Below are 21620 nucleotides of genomic sequence, written 5' to 3' on the forward strand. Positions count from 1 at the left end.
TTCAAATTAAATGCTTAATTGCCTGTGTAGTTGACTTGTGTATGGCAATCAGATTTAATAATAAATATTGAATCTGAATAGCAAAGTGGATTCTGGGTTTTTAATCTAGTTTGTTATCTGATATTTTTTTCAGATTTTGTTTTGGCTAATTCTGAATGACCGGTAATTTAAAAATGTAGTAGGCCTATAGCTTGGCTGGTGGCGAGTAAAAAAAAAAGTTAATTTCACATCCCCTGTGGTTTAGTGGTAAGTGATGTGATTTAATATTATGTTTTGGTGAGTTACTTGAGGCAATAGCAAAGCCCTCAAATAGGACTATTCTTTTATCTGTAAAATTCCAGTGCAAAATCCATTTGGGACACGAGTCAGGTTTAATCTGGAAAGTGTTCAGTTTAATTAAAATAACGCATCGTTGCCGTGGTTATATCCTCAGTTTATAATGATAATCCTGTTGTATTAAAAACAAGCTGATTATTACATAAACGATGCAATCCCTTAAAACTAATTAAACATTGTCTCAAAATTACTGGAGCAAATTCAAATTCGCCTCTTGCTGCATCACGTCTGTAGTGTCTGGCTGGCTTTGTAGCCTGACCTCGTTCTGATTCTGAAGTCTCGCGAGACTCGAATGAGAAAGAGAAACTGCGATTCAGACCATCACCATTTTGGATCCACCACCGCATGGTTGCTAGAGTGCAGGCACGCTTGTATTGAGCCAACATGACTTTAGTTTCACCATAGTCCTCTATCAGTTTAATTTTCCCTCCCATCCAGTCTCCTAACGATGGCGTCCGGCAGTGCAGGTAGCAGGGTCTCCTGCGGGAGAGATTTGAGTTGTGTTCCCGAAGTGGCGGATACCCTCGCAGCGGTCGCCAAATTAGGGTAAGCAAGGGGAGCTTTCGGAGCAGTAACTAAGAAAACATATTTCAGAATTGAACCTATATAAAGTGAAGTGTGTTCAGTTGAAGTTCACTCGGCTAGGTCTCTGCACGTGATGCACACCATAGTGCACACGAGCATTTGCTAGCTTAGCGGCTTCCTCAGATCTGCTTATATTGCACACATGAGTCTGCACATCATTTTTGCCAGTAGCGTATGGCTTTCTTTTGAAACATTTATGGATATCTCTAGAATGAGTCTTAAGAATTAAATGGGTTCGCCTTATTATTTTATAGATGTTTTTGAATGGACTTATTCAATCGTGTTGATGTGACCTGTTCGTTTTCCAGCGCAATAATTGTGGCAGAAGTATTTAATGCATGCTGCTTCAGTTCATTTGTTATTTAAAGTGGAGGTGATTGCAAAGACTACAATTAACATTAGCTTTAGAAATGCAATAGAAACTCAAATCATTCCAAAAAAGTGATGAAACATTACAAGAAAAAAATAAATGAAAAATGTCTTCACTTTTATTTATTTTTACAAAAGGTGCATATATCAGTTACATCGCAGTATTTTGATAAGATAGCATTGTAAGGCTAGGCTAGATTTTATGTAGGATTTTAAAATGCACAATTTTATTGGGTATGCATTATTTGTATGGTAATAACCAAGTTTTCCTCTACTGAATGTCATCTATTATAGACCCCACCAAAATGTTTCCTTTTGGAGTAATTGAGTTTTGAGACTGAGAAAGAATAAATGTATTATTAGGCTACATTCTTTACTTAAAAGCTGAACACCTCCCAAACATAACTGAGATAGTGCATAAGTGAGATTAGAGCATAACTCTGGGGTAAGGAAGGGAGGCTTTCATCATAAGCATTATGCCTCTTGGAATAGCATTTATCACAGAATAAAATTCTTTAAACGGGAAAGGATATTGGAAGATATTCATAAAACTTTCAAATGACAGAATGTCACCATTAGGGTCTAATAGATCAGCAACAAAAGTTATGTTTTATTAAAACATCCTTCGGATGAGACGTTCTGGGGTCCTGACTCTCTGTGGTCATTAAAATGACCCAGGATGTCCTTCGTAAAAAGAGTAGGAGTTTAACCCCGGCATCCTGGCCAAATTTGCTCATTGGCCTCTGTCCATCATGGCCTCCTAATCATCCCCATATACTGATTGGCTTCATCACGGTCTCCTCTCCACCAATAAGCTGGTGGTGGGCGTTCTGGGGCAATATGGCTGCCTTCGCATCATCCAGGTGGATGCTGTACATTGGTGGTGGTTTAGGAGATTTCCCCCCCTTATGTAAAGCGCTTTGAGTGCTGAGAAATGAGACATATAAATGTAACTAATTATTATTATTAAACCACTTATTTTAAAAAAAATGATCTATTTCTAATTATCTGGATTATTCCATAAGATGGGTTTGTGGGGGGAAAGGTGAAAAGAGATGCATGTAATGCATTATATTAAAAGGTCTGACCTCATCGACTGATGGGATTGTGAGCCTGATGGGGAGAGGTTGTAATGACTGATGATCACTTGACAGCTGAATAACACCAATGATGTATCGCTCTATAAACTTTTTGTAATACCAAACAAGCTTGGTGTTTCTGAATTGAAAAATAAATACTTTATTGATTCCGAAGTCCAAAACAAAATTTAAAGACCTCTCCCCATTGAAGACTTTTGCTATTAATTTAAACATAACATGCAGCCAATATCTGTTTTCTTTGTGTGCCTGTTTGTCTAAATACATGTCATTCTGTCCTATAGCTTTGATTTCCTGTGCATGCCGTTGTTCCACCCGCGGTTCCGTCGGGAGTTTGAACTGGACCCTGCTAAGTCACGACCCGGAGCCCAAACTCGTTCTGACCTACTGTTATGTGGCAGAGGTGAGATATAAAGAAACTATTGCATGAGTGAATATTTACATGCAGCACACTGTCAATTGCACTTTTTGTTTTTAGAAACTTTCTTAAAGTGGTCATGTCATGAGAAATTTTTCTTGATCTATGAAAGATGGATATCCATGTACACGTATATCAATTATGTATATCATAGATATCAATCAATGAAAACATATTGTAACTTTCAGAACTCAAAAACATCAGCATCTTTTTGATGTCAGATAGAAGAAATCACTTGCATGTGGCCGCTCACGTTTACACAACAATGATGACTAGTCTGTGTTCCGAAACTTGCCCCGTGGCAGTAAGATAATTTGGAGGAAATTGTATAGATATTAATCCTGACACCAGATCCTGACACCTTGCCAATTTGAATATTAAAGTGCAAAAAGACATGAAAGAGAACTCAATTCCACAGTGTGAGCAGTTTTGTGTGTGCGCACATCCGAAGCACGTGCCCAAAAAGCCGATTCTCAGACAGCATCCGAATGCTGAATTGAGCTCTTTCACATCGTCTTGCCGGTCTCGGCGAGTATCCTAGTAAAAGGATTCTGTTATATCTTAAATGAATCTAAACAGTTGAGAAATAAAACGCATGTGTAACAGTATATTGGATCCATGCAGCTCTTAAAGTGACAGCAGCCCAATAAACCTGCTGCTGTCTTTGTTTTAATTTTAATCAAACAAAAAAGGACAAAGAAAAAAAAATCACTCTCTGCTCTTAACTGAATCACTTTTGTAACTTTAATAAGGATTAATCTATGTATAATGTATACAGTGAAGACTATTCTGTGCTATTTTACATTTGATTATTTTTCTCTACCTGAAAAGTACTGTTAGACTTAACTGAAAACATGAAAAGCAGTGTTTGTATGTTTGTTCTATTGTATTTGTGCTATTGCTTGTAATTTGATTATTTGTCCTTATTTTATTATTGACAGTTTACTTGTTTTTAACAATATTTTAAATATTTGAGTTAGGCTTGTAGTTTTTGGTGTCACACAACCTTATAAGATTATGGGTCAAAAACAATGAAGACAATAACTAGGCCTATTTAATTTATTTATTACTTTTTTGTGGTGGAGCCAGTGAACATTTTGTCAGGACAAGTAAAAAATTTGGGCCAGTGGAAAAATCCTTAGTGTTGTGCCCTGGCGGTGAAGTCACATGTCACATTCAAAGAGAAACTTAAAAGTGAATTATTAAATTTTAAGGGTCAAAAAGAGGTTGGAAAACAGTCATGAAACCTAAATCATGACTATTTTTTGCCACAAAAACCTTAACTAAATTTTAAGTGAACCTCAGGGGACAAAATAATAGGAATAAAGATTGTGTGATAAGACCCCTTTAATGTCAGTTTCTCATTAAGTTCCTTTTTAAGAAATTAAAGCTTGAATAACTAACATGTTTTACATTTATCCATGATACTCTGTGTAATTACATTTACAGAGTTACATACGCTTAGACATTATGATTAAATCTTTGTAATAATAAGATTCTTAAGAATATAATAAGAATAACATTCTTTCTTCATTAGATTGGAACACACTTATCGTGGGAAAGCTGTCCTCCTGGATTGAGACAGACTCAGAGTTGACCACAGAGCGCAGGAATTCAGAAGCAGTATGTTCACACTGTCTTCTGTTTATTATTATTTTGTAATTATCTATATGTTTGAGGTCCTTATATATTATTTTTTTCTTTTCAAATTCTTTAAACATTCCTCATCTAATCTGAATTCATTAGGCAGATATTCATTTGCTGTAGCCTACTGTTGTCACAAATTACCTGTTTATATATCGTGTATAAACGTGTATAAATATCTTGACCTGATTAGGCTCCTTCAAACACACTGCAGTATTATTGTAGATGTAATCAAGAGTCAGATGGAAACGAGGACCATTTATTGGAGATCTGCCCAACAGAGAGGAAGCTAAGCAGATTTGTTGATTATTTTGATGTGATCTCTCCTTCTAATGTCTTTTGTGCCCTTGCTGCAGGCGGTGGTACAGGAGCTCAATTTCTGTGCTTATCTCGGGCTGCCAGCTTTCATGATCCCCCTAAGGGGTCCGCACTATGCCAACCTGGCTCGAATCCTGCTCAACCACATCCACACAGGACATCACTCTTGCATGGTAATGGCATAGAATGAAAACAAATATGCTCCGAAACACACCATTATTCTTTTATGTATACACCCTGGGCCTATGATTTACACACAATCTTCGTTCCGGCTGCTGCCCACTGATGGAAATTTTATTAGTGGTGTAAATAGACCAATTATCATTTTTGCTTGCTGTCCATCTGTTTTTTTTAAACAATACTGTATGCATTATCTATAAAGGTCAAGGGATCAGATCCTTTTGCAATACTTAAAGGGGCTATCAGATTAACACATTCATGTGCTTAATTGTATAAAAAAATTAAATGATAACAAATGATCACATTCATCTAATCTTTCCTAACGATCCGCTAGCTGCCCGCCCCATAAGCAGGCCGTCAAAAAAACGCGTCTCTGTAGAAGCCTAGGCTCTGAGATCTGCACACAAAAACAATTGGTTTCACCAACCACTCAAAACCAAAATAAATAGTGTTCCAACCAATCACCGACATGAGTTCGTTGATAGACGCTGGCTTCTTCTTCAGCTCCGACTTCAGGTGCAGCCGTGCATGAGCGCAAAACCTCACAACACCCACCCCCTATCGGTGATTGGTTGGAACACTATTTATTTTGGTTTTGAGTGGTTGGTGAAACCAATTGTTTTTGTGTGCAGATCTCAGAGCCTAGGCTGCTACAGAGACGCGTTTTTTTGACGGCCTGCTTATGGGGCGGGCAGCTAGCGGATCGTTAGGAAAGATTAGATGAATGTGATCATTTATGTTTGGGCCTTTTTGGGCCTGAAATCACTGATACAACCTTTAAGAACTTAAGGTGCCGTCTAAATTCAAATAATTGCTTTTATAAGTCCAAAATCGGCTGTTTGTAATTTGAAACACTGTCTTTTAAGCGCAGTGCTCATGGACACTGAATAAACATTAAGATCTGATGTAATTGCCAGAATATTAATGGTCTACATCTCATCTAATCTGAAGTCAATAGGCAGATATTCATTTGCTGTAACCTACTGTTGTCACAAATTACGTGTACAATATCTTAACCTGATTGGGCTCCTTCGAACACACTGCAGTATCGTTGTAGATGTAATCAAGAGTCGGATGGAAACGAGGACCATTTATTGGAGATCTGCCCAACAGAGGAAGCTAAGCAGATTTGTTGATTATTTTGATGTAGACCAACAAAATTAATGCATTCGGTTTCAAATAAATGCTGTTTATTTGAACTTCCTATTCATAGAAGAATCCTGAAAAATGTATCACTGTTTCCACAAAACTATAAAGTAGCACAACTGTTTTCAAAATTGATGATAATAATAATAAGAAATGTCTCTTGAGCACCAAATCAGCATATTAGAATGGTTTTTGAAGGATCATATCGATTATAAATATTAATATGTGATTTAATTCTGCATATCATAAATTTTTTAATTAATTGACTGCATTAGTTGTTTATAATTTGTAATGATAGTCTAAATGCCATTAATTCCACACTTCATGTACATTCAGGACAGACATTTTCCTGTCATGCTTGCTTATTAGAAAGTAAGTTATTAGAAACATTTGTTCAAAATACGAAGACAACCTCTGTTCCAATAAGGACACAGTATCAATTCAATTATAATGCTAAGCCTCTTGTGATGCATCAGTGTGCAAGCAGAAACAAATCCATTGGGTTTTTCTCAGTTGGTTGGTCTTATTGCTTGTAATGCTGCTTTCTTTGTTGATTAGGAATAAATTAGTTCAATGGTGATTTTGTTTTTAATTACATAGTTTTGGATACGAGTTCCACTGTTGGCTGCTGAGGACACGCGTGAAGATCTCATTGAGAACGAGCCGTCTAAACCAATAGACGATGGCAGCAATGATGAGAAGACCTGGGGATGGTGAGACAGCTAAAACAAAGCCATTTGTTCAATTAAAAGTAGATATTAAATAAGTTATCTAATGAAACATCCCATCGAGGATGACTGTGACAGTCTCTCCTAGTCTATATTTGGGTCTGCTGTGAGATTAAATCGCTAGTACACTTGCATGAAGTACAAAGCAATATTCGGCCTCTGTTCATTTCATTTCCCGTTTCCTCTTCAGGTGGCACTCATTCAGAACACTCTGTGACTATAACAAGAGGATTTGCCTCGGTAAGAGCATAAAAGATCAAATTTCCAGTGCTTATAATTGTCTATTAAAAATTAAGCTGTGAATGCATACACTCAGTTTTTTTTCTTCTGTGTGAAGCAATTGAGATCGGAGAAGACCTGCCATCTGACACGGTGGTCGACAAGTGGCTTGGAGAGCCGATCAAAGCAGCCATTCTCCCCACCAGCATATTTTTAACCAATAAAAAAGGATTTCCGGTCCTTTCAAAAGCCCACCAGCGAGTTCTCTTCCGGCTCTTCAAGGTAAATGTTACCAATATTATGTCACATTCATTAGATTCAGTGCGTTATCTAACTATCTAAGGTCTCCTCAGCTGGAGGCTCAGTTTATTTTCACAGGGGCGAACCGCCATAGTGAGAAAGACTTGCGCTCGTATCTGCAGTATCTAGAGTACCTCAACCAAAACCGTCCAGCACCTAATGCCTACGAGCTCTTCGCCAAAGGCTATGAAGATTACCTACAGTCACCACTGCAGGTGCGTCTGCCAAAGCGTAAACTGTTTGCCTTGTGCGGTTTTTTTAGCACAATATTGATTCTTTTGGTTTCGATTATACTAATGTGATGCCTAATTGTTTTGTCAGCCTTTAATGGACAATTTGGAATCACAGACGTATGAAGTTTTTGAAAAGGATCCGATCAAATATTCTCAGTACCAACAGGTGAGTTCAAAGGACTTGCTAATAGAAAGCAGAATCTTATCATCAGTTGATCACCAGTTAGTTATTTTCATTAGAGCTGTTTGTTGCATCATTAGAGCTTATGTTAATTATCAATAAAATGGGCAAAAAAAATCCCATGGACTTGCATTGAAGGAGGGAACTCAGCCAAACATGATCATCACAATATAATAGTGTTGAGGAGGAATATTTTTATTTGGGGTAATAAGGAAACACCTGAGCAACTACACAGAAATGTGTTAAAAACAGATCAGAGCACCTTAGGAATTACATACCGTTCAAAAGTTTGGGGTCAGTATTATTTTTAATTTTTTTTAAGAAACTAACTTTTATTCAGCAAGGACACATTAAAATCTTCAAAAGTGGCAGTTAAGACTTTTGCATTGTTACAAAAACAATTCTATTTAAAAAGAAAATCAAAGAATCCTGAAAAAAATTATCTCAGTTTCCACAAAAATGAACAACTGTTTTTAACATTGATTAATAAGAAATGTTTCTTGAGCTCCAAATCAAATAAGCATATTAGAATGATTTCTGAAGGATCATGTGACACTGAAGACTGGAGTAATCAAGCTGAAAATTCAGTTTTGCAATCACAGGATTAAAATTTATAATATATTCAAATAGAAAAAGGTTATTATAAATTGTAATCGTTTTTCACAATATTACTGTTTTAACTATGTTTGTTCAAATAAATGCAGTCTTGTTGAGCAAAACCTTTTTTTTCAGAAACAAAATCTTACTGACCTTAAACTTGTGAACAGTTGTGAACCAGCACCCTTCGTTGTAGCGATGGAAAGGCACCACTTGAGAAAAAAAAAATCTAGCGTGAACGGTTGTTACTACCACTGTTGTATCCATTAATTGTGGTACGCAGATGATACTCAGTGTTATGTTCCTTTACATCCAAAGGATGATTCTAGCTTGCAGTGTTTATTTGATTGTTTGAGGGACGTTAAACAGTGGATTTCTGCCAACTTCCTTCAGTTAAATGATTCCAAGACGGAAGTCCTGATTTTTGGCTCATCAAAGTTTACAGAGGTTGTCGCCAGTAAATTGGGACTTTTATCTGGCAATATCCATACACATGTTTGAAATCTGGGTGTGATTTTTGACTCTGCTTTGACTTTTGATAAACAGATCAATGGTGTGGTCAGAAGTTGCTTTATCAGTTAAAGAATATTGCGAAAATGAAGGCATTTTTATCACCCAGAGACATGGAGTCTGTGATACATGCTTTTATTTCATCGAGATTAGACTACTGCAATGTACTATACTTGGGTGTCTCACAGTCCCTTCTGTCACGTCTTCAACTGGTCCAAAATGCTGCTGCTAGATTGCTAACAGGAACAAAGAAAAGAGAACATATTTCGCCAGTATTGTTCTCTCTCCATTGGCTTCCAGTTAAACATCGTATTGAGTTCAAAACACTGTTGTTTGTTTATAAGGGATTGCATGGACTGGGTCCTTCATACATCTCTGATCTCCTTTTAGCCCACCATAATGTTTTTAGAAATCTCAGGTCTACCAGTAGTCTACAGCTGACTGTTCCGAGGACACGCCAAAAATTAAAAGGAGATTGTGCCTTTTCAGTGGCCGCTCCACAGCTTTGGAACAATCTGCCATCTTATATAAAGACTGCACCTACATACATTGATTTTAAATCGTTGCTTAAAACCCACTTATTTACTGCTGCTTATGGTCACAAGCGGCTGTAGTGGTATTGTATTGTTTTGTGCATTGTTTATCTGTTGTTTTCTGTTTTTATGGATACCCGTTTACACTTGTACAGCACATTGGCCAACAGCTGTTGTTTTTAAATGTGCTCTATAAATAAATATGACTGACTGACTGATTAATTGTGGTGAATTATTTTATCCGACAGGCTGTATATAGATGTCTGCTAGACAGAGTTCCTGAAGAGCAGATGGAAACCAATGTGCAGTAAGTTACTTCACACATTACCAGGTGTCCCCTTTGTCAGTTCTTAATGAACTAGGCAGAAAATTGCAGAGATATGATGTTTGCTTGGCAGACTGTCAACGCTGAGTTTTCTTTTCAGGATTTTGATGGTACTAGGTGCAGGTCGTGGTCCACTGGTAAACGCCTCACTTCGTGCGGCAAACCAGGCTAAAAGGAAGTTGCGTGTATATGCTGTTGAGAAGAACCCTAATGCTGTAGTCACGTAAGTAACTTAACACTGAAGTGTGACTTTTCATCCTTTCTCCCTTTCCCTTAACAATAAAATACTAGAATTACAGATTTTTTTATGTTTTTGAAAGAAATCTCACCAAGGTTGTATTTCTTTGATCTAAAATACAATAAAAACAGCAATATTGTGAAGTATTATTACAATTTAAAAGAGCTGCTTTCTATTTTAGCATATTTCAGAATTATTTTTCCTGTGATGAAGCTAAATTTTCAGCAGCCATTACTCCAGTCTTCATTGTCACATGATCTCAAATGATATGCATTTTTAACTATTTACTTTCAGGTTACTTCTATTTCTTGAATACATGAGAACCTTTTTTGAATAAGCAAATGTGATGTTTGCTTTAAAGGTGACGTGTGTGGGTTTTTTGGGGGGGTTTTTGTGCAAAATTAAAATTGTAAAGGTTGCACTGAAATTAGACTTCAACCCAGTATGCAGTCAAAGATAAAAAAAAATAACAACGTGATTTCAAGTGCAATAATTTCTATGGAAATCAGCAGAGCTTTGTTTTCCCCTTCTCTTTCTCAGGCTGGAGAACTGGAAATTTGAGGAGTGGGGTGATCAAGTGACTGTTGTGTCATGTGACATGAGGGAATGGACGGCTCCAGAGAAAGCAGATATCATTGTGAGCGAGCTTTTAGGGTCATTCGGGGACAATGAGCTTTCACCCGAGTGCCTTGATGGAGCCCAGCACTTCCTCAAAGGTTTGGGATGATATCAAGTTTGTCTTTGTTTTAATTCACCCTATTTTACATCTCTTGATTAGCTCATAAAGTCTTTTTTTTTCTCCTAGATGGTGGCGTGAGCATTCCCTGCTCCTACACGTCTTTCTTGGCTCCGTTGTCCTCATCTAAACTATATAATGAAGTCCGAGGCTGTCGGGAACGGGACAAAGACCCAGAGTGTCATTTTGAGACACCGTATGTTGTCAGACTACACAACTTCCACCAACTTGCAGACCCCAAGCCATGCTTCACCTTCGTACACCCCACCACAGGTATGAGATCATGCAGAGACAGAGACTAGAGGGTGGTCTTCTTGGCATCTATGTGTCTTTTTTTAACACTTTCTACGGAGCCTTAAACTCTTGGTTTATACCCTGCACAGATATGAATAATAACCGGTATCAATGTCTACGATTCCCCGTGGGATGTAATTCAGTGCTTCACGGCTTTGCTGGATACTTCGAGGCCACACTCTACAAAGATGTCACACTCAGTAAGTCTCATGTAGTAGCAGTGTTTGTGGCGCACACGGGGTCAGTTTAAAGGCACATTTCACAATGTAAGGCTTGTGTTGTTCATTCACACTTGCTGCGTGACCAGACTATTCATATTTAAACAAAGTAACTTCTGGGTTACCACATTGAGTATTTTAATGGCCACAAATTGGCATGGTTATTGGGAGAGGGCAATTAAGAATCATTGCTTATTAACTTGATCGCCATTAAAATCTAATTTACATGAGGGCATAGACGTTGGAACAGGGGGGGCGGGGGGGGGGGGGGCTGCCCCCCCATCCCCCTCCCCCTCCCTAAATTCACCCAAGTACTAAAAAAACAATACATTTAACGTTAGAGTTTGTAAAATACAGACTGATGTCTATGGAAGAGGTAGTAATAATCCTTTCCATTATAATTCGACACGTTTTATTCATATCAGACACACATTGTGTAAGTAACTTTAAAGTTTACTCTATTCTTCTCCCAGTTCACCAGCCACTTACTTTTAAGTATTTCGGGAGTGGATTAATTCACGTGTTGTAAATCCAACAGATCCGATTCTCTGAACTGCGTCTGCGGCACAAACTATGGAGGCGCCCATCGCGCATACTGCAGTGCTGAACTAACGCGATCGTTATAAAGGTGTTTAAAAAACAATACACTTCCACTTGCATGTATTTGACAATCGCAATATCAGATATTTCATGCCATAGCTAACACATTTGTGAATATTCTGAATAAAAAAGGAAAAATGACATAAAAGCAGATCATCGGCGCTTTTGCTGCTGCGGTGTGTCACGTGACAACCAATGATGCGCGTCACCATGGAAACCAGAAAGTGACACATAGCGGTTGCCTAGAAAAACTCAAGCTGGGGGGTCAGTTATATGTTGTATGTGCAGTCGCAGCGGAGACATAATTTAAGGACGCGATCGAGTCCCGGAAGAATATGATTTTATCCTCTTAGTGAAGAAAGCAACATTTCGGTAATGACACACAAACGGATTTCAAATTTCTTTTCAAAAGCTCCCACAGCAAAGCGAATAAGAGAAGGGGGGGCAACATCACTGGATTTGACATCCGATTCATCGTTATGTGTAGCACCACCAGCAGAAAGCCGCCGGGATGAGCAGCGGCAGCTGACCCAAATGAATGAACCCACCACCGCCACCCTCACTACGTCTACGAGCCACCCTCATCCCCCGTCGCCACACGCTGATAGTCAAAAAGCAGATGCAGGAGCACAGTCCTTCAGGCCTCCGCCTGATTATAATTTTCCAGTCAAAAAAAAAAGTGGGGAGAGCTTCGCACGCAGCTGTAGGGACTCCTGGTTCCGAGAGTGGAAGTGGCTGGAATATATTTCGGCCAGTGATGGCATCGTGTGTGGGGTGTGCAGATCGGCTGTTAAAAGTAAACTGCTGTGCCCAACCACCGACAGTTTGTTTTTAAATGATAAGGGATTTTCAAATTGGAAAAAAGCAACAGAGAAAATCAGAGACCACGAGAAATCTAAAACTCATTTAGATGCAACCCAAAGATTGGCAGCGTTGAAAAACACTCCAATAAATGCCCTACTCTCTGAAGCCAAGGCAAAGGAGCAGAGAACAGCGCGGAAAATCCTCGAACTTATTTTCAGCTGCGTAAGATTCTTGGGGCGCCAGGGGCTTCCACTGAGAGGGGATGCCAATCGGGATGGAGTCTTATGGCAGCTAATGCAGGAGCGAGTGCGCGATGATCCTGACCTCGATAAGTGGCTGAAAAGGAGAGACAACTGGATGTCAAACAACATCCAAAATGAGATTCTGGAGCTATTTGCGCATGACATATTGAGAAAAATTGGAGCAACAGCATCAAAAACCGACTTTTTTGGATTAACTGCGGATGGGACAACAGATATCAGTGGCAAAGAACAATTTTCAATCAGTCTGCAGTTTAGCAATGACCACCTAGAAGTTCAAAATTTCTATCTTGGCTTTTACAATCCCCCTGACACAACGGCTGAAATCTTATTTCAGTGCAAAAAGGATGTCCTGGTGCGCCTCCATTTGCCACTGGAGCGACTGAAGGGCTACTGCTTTGATGGAGCCAGTAACATGTCAGGGAGGTTCAATGGGGTGCAAGCTAAACTGAAGGAAGTATGTCCCGACTCGGTTTTTGTCCACTGCGCAAATCACTCACTGGATCTGGTGCTGCAAGAAGTGGCTCGTGAAGTGCGTCTTGTTGCTGATACGCTAAACTTTGTGCGTGAAGTCACTGTTGTAATCAACGATTCAGCAAAGAGAAAAGCGTTGTATCAGTCCCTATTTGGAGCCGGAGACGTTGTGAATTTGCTTGGCCTCTGCCCAACTCGGTGGTGCGTCAGAACTGTCACGTTTGCTGGCCTGCTACGGAGAGATGATACAGACTTTCAGAACCTTGGAGAGTGACAAGGCGGTGAAAGGGGACACCCGTGCCAAAATTGCAGGATTGCTAACAAAGGCCACAAATATGCGCACAGTGTTTGGCTTGTTTGCCTCCGTAACCCTATTTACCCCATGTGAAGCAGTGGCACGATCACTTCAAGGAACCAAAGTCACAGCTCTAGGATCCATGGAAGCTGGCAAACTCCTTTGCAAACAACTGGGCACACTGCGACAGGATGAAACCATCACTGACCTTGTGGCCAAGACCAAGCAATATGCAGAGCGTTACGGCCTGAAGCCGCCACATCCAGTGCGCAGCAGCAAGACACCTGCACGCTTTCGCTATACACAAGTGGCGGAGGCCAATGACCAAGAGTACAGCGAAGTGGAGGGTAAATGTTTGTAATAAAAAATACACAATTGGTCTTTTCAGTTGTAGTAGGCTAAGGTTATTTATGTTATATTTCTGTATTCAGTGTATCCGAACGTGTGGAAAAGGGAGATGTTTGAGGCGCTGGACCTGGTGCGCTCAGAAGTGGAGAGGCGTTTTGACCAGGTTGGAATCCAAGTTGCTGCAGGGCGAGAGCAGGCGATCATTGAGGCAGCTCAAGGAAAAAAAGTTAATGTGACTTCACTGAAACTCACCGGTTTTACAAGAGAGCGACTAAGTCATGAGTTGGACACACTGCGGGATATCTGTACAGGGCGTGAAGTTAACACAATTCGGGATGTTGTGTCCATTCTCCAAACCATGCAACCACAAACCCGTTCCATGCTGTCAGAGGTGGAAAAGCTCATCAAACTATGCCTGTGCCTGCCCATATCTGTCGCTGCATCAGAGCGCTCCTTCTCGGCTTTGCGCAGGTTGAAAACCTGGCTGCGTAACACCATATCACAGGAGAGACTAACGCAATTGGCCATCATGAATGCCCATAGTGATCTCCTGGATGAAATCGATGTCTCGACTCTGATAAAAAATTTTATAAGTCGAACAACTGAAAGAAGATCCACCTTTGGAAATGCATGAATTATTTTTTTCTTTTTGAGTGCTAGCGTATGTGTCTAGCATGTTCATAGCTTTAAATGTTTTGACTGTCAATGCTATATCAATAGGGCCATTATATTCGTTCATTTTATGAATTTTCATGTTCCAAACAAGATGAAATGTTGTGTAAATAAAACACAGCTCTCCCTCGTTCATTTCAGGGGTTCTATTTAATTACCATTTGTGCATTTCATTCATTGCGCCTTGACACCGGTTCAAAACTGAGTCCCAAAAGTCCGCGTAAGCAATAACGTTCACACCGCCGCCGACTTGAGCTGCAAAGAAGCTCTGGCCCTGTCGAGGACGCTTGTCTAAGAGTACGGGGAAGCTTTGGCCGCTCTGGCGAAGCAGCATTATGTTCGAAAGAAGAGAAGTGTCACAACATGAAATGTAAACAGAAAAACAAGCGATATCCTAGAAACCTTTTATAATTACAGCATTTTTATATTGCCTATTCCGCATCTCAACGCACGCATGAAGCTTGCCACAAAGAACCGGCCAAAGTAAGGATTATGCATTAAACATTTAAATTGTTTATTAATAGTGTTTTCTGTCAGTTTTCGGTTCATTTATGAGACGCGCTCCAGTTCACGCGTCGGCGCCTCTGTGACCTAATTCTATTGTCTACTATATTTGCTTCTTATTTATTAATCCAGTCAATTTGTTGATGAAAACATTGATTAAAATGAAGATACAATTTATACAAAACGAAATTTACTTAAAACAAAACAATAAGTGGTCAGAAAGAATTATGTCGCCCATTCCAAATGTTTTCCGATATATGGTGACTCGAGCACTGATGGAACAAAGAGCGCGCATTTCGACATTTGCAGTAAAAACTTGCAATATAAATTCTCAGAAAATGCATTTAATACCAATATATTGAAACGTCTGTTTATAAACTCCATTAATAATAATAATAATAATAATTCATTACATTTATATAGCGCTTTTCTCGGCACTCAAAGCGCTTTACACAGAAGGGGGAATCTCCTCAACCACCACCAGTGTGCAGCATCCACCTGGATGATGCGACGGCAGCCATATTGCGCCAGAACGCCCACCACACACCAGCTTACTGGTGGAGAGGAGACAGAGTGATGAAGCCAATTGGTATATATATATGGGGATTATTAGGAGGCCGTGATGGACAGAGGCCACTGGGCAAATTTGGCCAGGATGCCGGGGTTACACCCCTACTCTTTCGAAAGACATCCTGGGATTTTTTGTGACCACAGAGAGTCAGGGCTTCGGTTTAACGTCTCATCCGAAGGACGGTGCTCTTTGACAGTATAGTGTCCCCATTACCATACTGGGGCGTTAGGACCCACACAGACCACAGGGTGAGCACCCCCTGCTGGCCACACTAACACCTCTTCCAGCAGCAACCTGATTTTCTCAGAAGGTCTCCCATCCAGGTACTAACCAGGCTCAGCCCTGCTTAGCTTCAGTGGGGAACCAGTCTTGGGCTACAGGGTGACATGGCTGCTGGTGAGTGTCACCAGCAGCCATGTCACCAGGAGAACATCCTAATAAAGGAGTACAGACATTGGAAAAATATCAGTCCACATGCGTTTTATATTTAATATTTAGGTAGGCACTACTTTTAGCAAAATATTTTTTTAGAAAATTCTACTAGACGACGTCACTCATAAATCATGAAATTTCACACATCCACCATCTCTTGAGTTTTATTAAAATTATTTAACTTTTAGGTAGCAAAATATTTTTTAGTATTTCTGTCAATTACACTAAGGTTAGATTTCATTGAAGGTAAATTGGAGCGGCCACACTGAGCTGTGCGTAACGCCCACAGACGTGAAGTGAACGAGACAGATGCTGACCGGTACTGTCTGAAATGGTTAACTCTGTGGCGATGCATGTGCAAAACAGATTTAACTAATCATAAAGTCAATCAGGATACATAACACAGCCTAGGCCTACACTAAAAAAAATCCCCCCGCCCCCGCCCCCCCTCTCACAATATAGTTCCCACGTCCCTGCATGAGGGTGGATCACATTTACATCCAAATGGTTAATAATCTACACAGAATGCATCAAACTGTAGCTATAAAGTGTTTAAATTGTCTGTATCAAGTCAGATTTACTGAACAAAAGTGCTGTCAGTGTGGTACTTTCAACACACTTAATATCTCTTTCTTCATCTTTGCAGGTATAAAACCTGAAACACACTCTCCTGGGATGTTCTCCTGGTTCCCCATCCTGTTCCCTTTGAAAGTAAGTGCAAGACAGTAGACCTTTTTTCTAACTTTTTTTTTTTTTTACTTAATGAAATGCAAGCATACATTACTGTTCAAAACTTTGGGTTCAAAAAGAAGAAAGAAATTTGGGTTGTAGAAAGAAATTAATACTTTTATTCAGCAAGGAAGCATTAAAAAGATCTAAACTGACAGGAAAGACATTTACAATAGGGCTGTCAGTTAAACGTGTTATTAATGGTGTCAATTTTTTTATTGCGCGATTAACGGTCTTTTTGGCCTATCAAACTTTGTAGTTTTTTTTCACATGCTTTTGCGACAGGACGCGGCATGCGTGGCGCTGCGCTATGAAACCCATTCATTTCAATGGCTTGCACCCGCGCGAGGACGTTTTGTTGCTTCGTCGACCAAAGCGCAAGCGGATCTAGCTAGACCGGAAACAAAACCACAGGCACGCCGGCGCTGCACACACTTGTTTGGGCTTGCGAGGCGTTATGTTTTGAGTGGATGACGAGCACGAGACGCCGAAATGGATGCCAATAAGATTCTGAATGGAAAGTTTACTTTTAAAAAGTTGCCAAATGGCAAGACCAAAGTGATCTGTGTGTTTTGTCGTTGTGAACTGAGCTATCATCGCAGCACGTCCAGTCTGAAATACCACTTGAAATACCACTCCGCCCCATCCGTCAGTATTTCTTTCACCCTTTTATTGATGGACAGTGTTACATTGTGTGAGAGATTATTTGCTCCAAGTGAGAATGTTAGTGTGAAATTGAACACAGTAAATGCCAATGTTGTTTTCAATAAAAAACATTTGCACAAAGCAAGCCGATCCACTTTTCCATGTTGATAAGAGCATTAAAATGAGAAAAAATAATGGGACAAAAAGAAATCAAGAGACATTTAGAATAGATAAAAATGTGCGATTAATTGCGAGTTAATTATGACATAATGCGATTAGACATGTGCCGGTTTTCGGTAATGCGATACATCGTGGTAATGAATATGCACGATATTGTTATCGCGGGCACTTCAAAATACCGTGAAAAATAAATGATCCGAATGTAGATTTTTAGAACACGCATCAACCGCTTAAAAAAACACTGCTGCGCAAAACACGTGCGCACTCTGATGTAAACAATCCCCACATGTTAAGCACTGTGTGCATGCGCGCAGTGCGCACTCTAGTCTAATGTAAACAATCCTCACATTGAGAAAAAGCATGGCGGAAGAAGGAACACTGCCGACGATTTATCCCCCTTTTAAAAGCAGGGCTGCCAACTCTCACGCATTCAGCTTGAGACTCACGCAATTGACACTTTTCAAACGCTCTCACGCCACGCATCCATTTTCTCACGCAGAGAAAAATCGCGGAGCAAAGAGGACACTGACACCGACAGACTAGACAGAGCAGGTTACTTTTGATATCAAAAAAATATCAGCTCTCAGGTTCTGTCCATTTTATTACGAAATTCAGACAATAAATACCATTTTGGCGCTTGTAAATGTGACGTGACTGTAGCGCATCATCTGTTTCTTTTTATTTAAAGATACAGTACAACTTACCGAAAGGTATATGCCTCATACATAATATCGATCAATCAGTGTTTTTCAACCACGGAAAGAGGTCAATAAAACTGCAGGAGAACAATTATGTCACAGAATGTTACCTTTACCTAAGGAAAGCCATTTAATGACCAGCACGTTAGTTGACTAGAAAAAATAGCGGAGTATTTTGCTAAATATGTGGACTATATTACCTATTTATTATATTTTTTACTTGTGTCATTATATAATTGTTATTATAATGAAAACGGCATTATATTTAATTTCTCTCTGTATGTTTACAGCATTATGTGAGATATATTTTTTCTTGAGAAAAATTAACATGCAGGCTATCTACTGTAGCCTACCTAATATTTATCCAAATGAGTCAATATTGAATCAAGATTGAAATCAAATCCAAGAATTGAATTGAAATCGTGAAAATTGTGTTAAGCAATTATACAAACAGTAGCCTACCAGCCATTGTACATGATGTAAACATTGTAACATGTTGTCACTAAACCTAATAAAATTCTGTTTAGTTACCAAATGTTTTGACAATCACAATAGCACATTGTGATGCAAGTTGTTTTTTTTTAGATACCCCCAATCCATCCGTTTCTCTTGTGCAATTAAAATATCGTGATAATACCGTATATCGCAGCATGAAAATTTGATACCGACACATGCCTAAATGCGATTAATCGCGATTCAATATTTTAATCGTTTGACAGCACTAATTTACAATGTTATGCAATGTAAATGCTTTTGAACTTTCTATTCATCAAAGCATGAACTTTTCCTATTTCATCATTTCCGTTCGTCGCTAGGCGTTTTGGGATGTTTTCTCTTGAAAGTATGCATGCCATGCTACCTTAACAATAAAGAGTGCATTTTTCACATAGCTTCATCTTAGCAGTCAGTTTATCTTTATAATTGACTTTTATCTAACTGTACAGTTACACTGATACTGTATTAATGCTGCTGTGTTTCATCTCAGTCCTCCATTGCTATCTAAATCATCACACAATGTATGCATTTTCTTCTAATACCATTTGGTAAGAAAGTGCGTCATGGACATAAATACAGTTAGAACTTTTGGTTTGAAGCCAGTAAAGCACTGTCAAAGCGTGGCAGTTTATCAACTCTACAGTTAATGCGCTAAAGCGTACAGTCACGTTGGGAATGTAATCCTAACACCTATTTCTTTCCCTCTCTCCCCCCGTGCAGCAGCCGATCCCGCTGTCCTGCGGTGATAACGTGAGCGTGAGGTTCTGGAGGTGTAACAATGGAAAGAAGGTCTGGTATGAATGGGCTGTGACCGAGCCTACATGCTCCGCCATTCACAACCCCGCCGGGCGCTCTTACACCATCGGCCTGTAGCAAGACTCCCACACTGACATCTACTCGCACATGGGGTTACACTGACTTTTTTTTGTTCGTTTTTTTTTTTTCAGTCTAGTGGCAGGTTTAAATATCTTGTTTCAAGGGCCCACCTACACTCACAGAGATTGTTCTACATGACAGCGGTGTATCTTTGGTCATTTCTGTAATGTTCATAAGGATGGAAATTAAAACTGCACTTACGAGGTATCCTTTAAAGCAAAGTGCGATTGTCATGGTGCTCTTTCTTAGTTCAAACACCTGATATTTGGAAAAAAAAAATTAAGAGTATTTGGCACTTATTAACAAAAAAATCTGTTAGTTTTTGAAGACCATTATTTTCTAGAGCTGATTATGTAAGTCAGGTGGTCTATTTTGACATCGTACATAATACATCAGCCATATTTCCCTATTGCCCACCAATGCCCTGCGATGCCCCATGGTTAGAACAATCATAGTATGATGTCCCCAGTCAGGCCATGTTAGGAAACCTATTCCATACTTTTATACAGTTTTTTTCCTGATAACGTCTTACAACATGAATAATAATAAATAAAAATTATAAAAAATTATGTGATGATCTTTCTCTTTGTTATGATTGCACTGCTCCAACCTCAAGCCCTTGGTTGAGCCCAAGTTCTTTTTGTATGCTTTTGTAGAGTTATGGTTACAAACTCTTTCTCCACCCCTCTACACTTCTATATTTTTGAGTATTATTTATTTTCCCCACCAAAAAAAGTGCGAAAATAAAGTTAAAGATGAATTTGCTTATCAATTTTTAATTGTAAATCATAACTGATATACTTATTATAAAAAGACTTTTTGTCATAATTTCATGCTCCATATGCATCGTCTTAAAAAACGTTTTAAATTCTTAACATTGTTTTTTTTTATATATATATAGATTTAATGCCATAAGAATCTTAAACGGTATAAGAAAAGTATTTTTTCAAGGGGTCTTAAATATGAGGACAGAAAAAAACGAATTGTGTAAAAACGAATTGTGCGTAAAACCTGTACCAATACCACCGTATGAAGGGGAATGCACCTCGGTAGAAGGTCTTTAAAAAGGTTTACATTTGATTTAATAAATAACAATTCTGCAGATACCCTGGATAATCATGTAGTGAATATCTGAGATCGTGAAGCCAATGTTGTTGTGTTGTGCTGGTCGGGATGCTCAAACAGACCCAACATTTTTACATGAACTTGAATTTTAATGCTGAATAAAAAACAACGTTTATGTAAACATCAAATTGTCGTATGCAAAGAAGTCACTGTAGCTCTTTAAATGTATTTAAGAGAGGGAATTATTTTAGCTAAACCATAATAGACAAGGCAAACCATCAGCTCTGGTTTGGTTTTGTTTCCTCATGAACACTCATTAAAGGGATACTTCAGGATTTAGCATTAAGCTTTGTATTAGTAGAAAACCTGTAGTATTTTCGAATAACCATGCTTTCCACCCTCATATCCCCCTGAGACGACAGATTTATGTATTTTTTGTCTGGAAAAAATCCTCCGATGACACAAATATCGTCATTTTGCGTCATCGGAGGATTTTTTGGCCAGAGGCTAAAGACTACAGCCAGTAGAAGGAGCTGTTCCGCATGTTCTCAACCCGCCCATAGAGGGTGGGATCGCACTCACAGAATGTACACATAGTGTCAGACATCTTGTTTTGGAAGCTATGCTAGCAGGCTCTTGTTCTGTGGAGAAAGCTGAGTAGTAGGGGTTACCATCCTCTTTTTCCCAGACATGTCCGGCCGTCGATGTCCGGGATTCAGCTTTTGCTTCCTGCAGTCGCCATTCAGTGTTTACATGCACACCTTTTG

General features: G+C 39.2%; 1 protein-coding gene across 1 annotated transcript; it reads left to right on the plus strand.

Moving 5' to 3' along the window:
* The first annotated feature begins 734 nt into the window (after positions 1–734).
* On the plus strand, positions 735–20357 carry prmt5 (protein arginine methyltransferase 5). The gene is made up of 16 exons (XM_056241135.1): positions 735–882; positions 2672–2790; positions 4343–4428; positions 4806–4940; positions 6694–6806; positions 7012–7061; positions 7159–7322; positions 7394–7555; positions 7662–7739; positions 9643–9701; positions 9820–9942; positions 10498–10673; positions 10763–10966; positions 11077–11187; positions 16812–16876; positions 19633–20357. The coding sequence occupies exons 1-16, from the start codon at positions 785–787 to the stop codon at positions 19783–19785; spliced, it is 1896 nt and encodes a 631-aa protein (XP_056097110.1). The 5' UTR covers positions 735–784; the 3' UTR covers positions 19786–20357.
* Positions 20358–21620: the final 1263 nt, after the last annotated feature.

Source organism: Rhinichthys klamathensis, unplaced genomic scaffold (assembly GCF_029890125.1).
Source record: "Rhinichthys klamathensis goyatoka isolate OS25496 unplaced genomic scaffold, OSU_Roscu_1.1 h1tg000631l_1, whole genome shotgun sequence".
NCBI classification, from domain to species: Eukaryota; Metazoa; Chordata; class Actinopteri; order Cypriniformes; family Leuciscidae; genus Rhinichthys; species Rhinichthys klamathensis.

Bases quoted from the DNA above. Each gene is read 5' to 3' on its own strand.
- prmt5 (XM_056241135.1), top strand. From the start codon at position 785: ATGGCGTCCGGCAGTGCAGGTAGCAGGGTCTCCTGCGGGAGAGATTTG. The intron at 7,556-7,661 runs GTGCGTCTGCCA...TTGTTTTGTCAG, and splicing joins ACCTACAGTCACCACTGCAG to CCTTTAATGGACAATTTGGA. The intron at 11,188-16,811 runs GTAAGTCTCATG...TCATCTTTGCAG, and splicing joins CTACAAAGATGTCACACTCA to GTATAAAACCTGAAACACAC.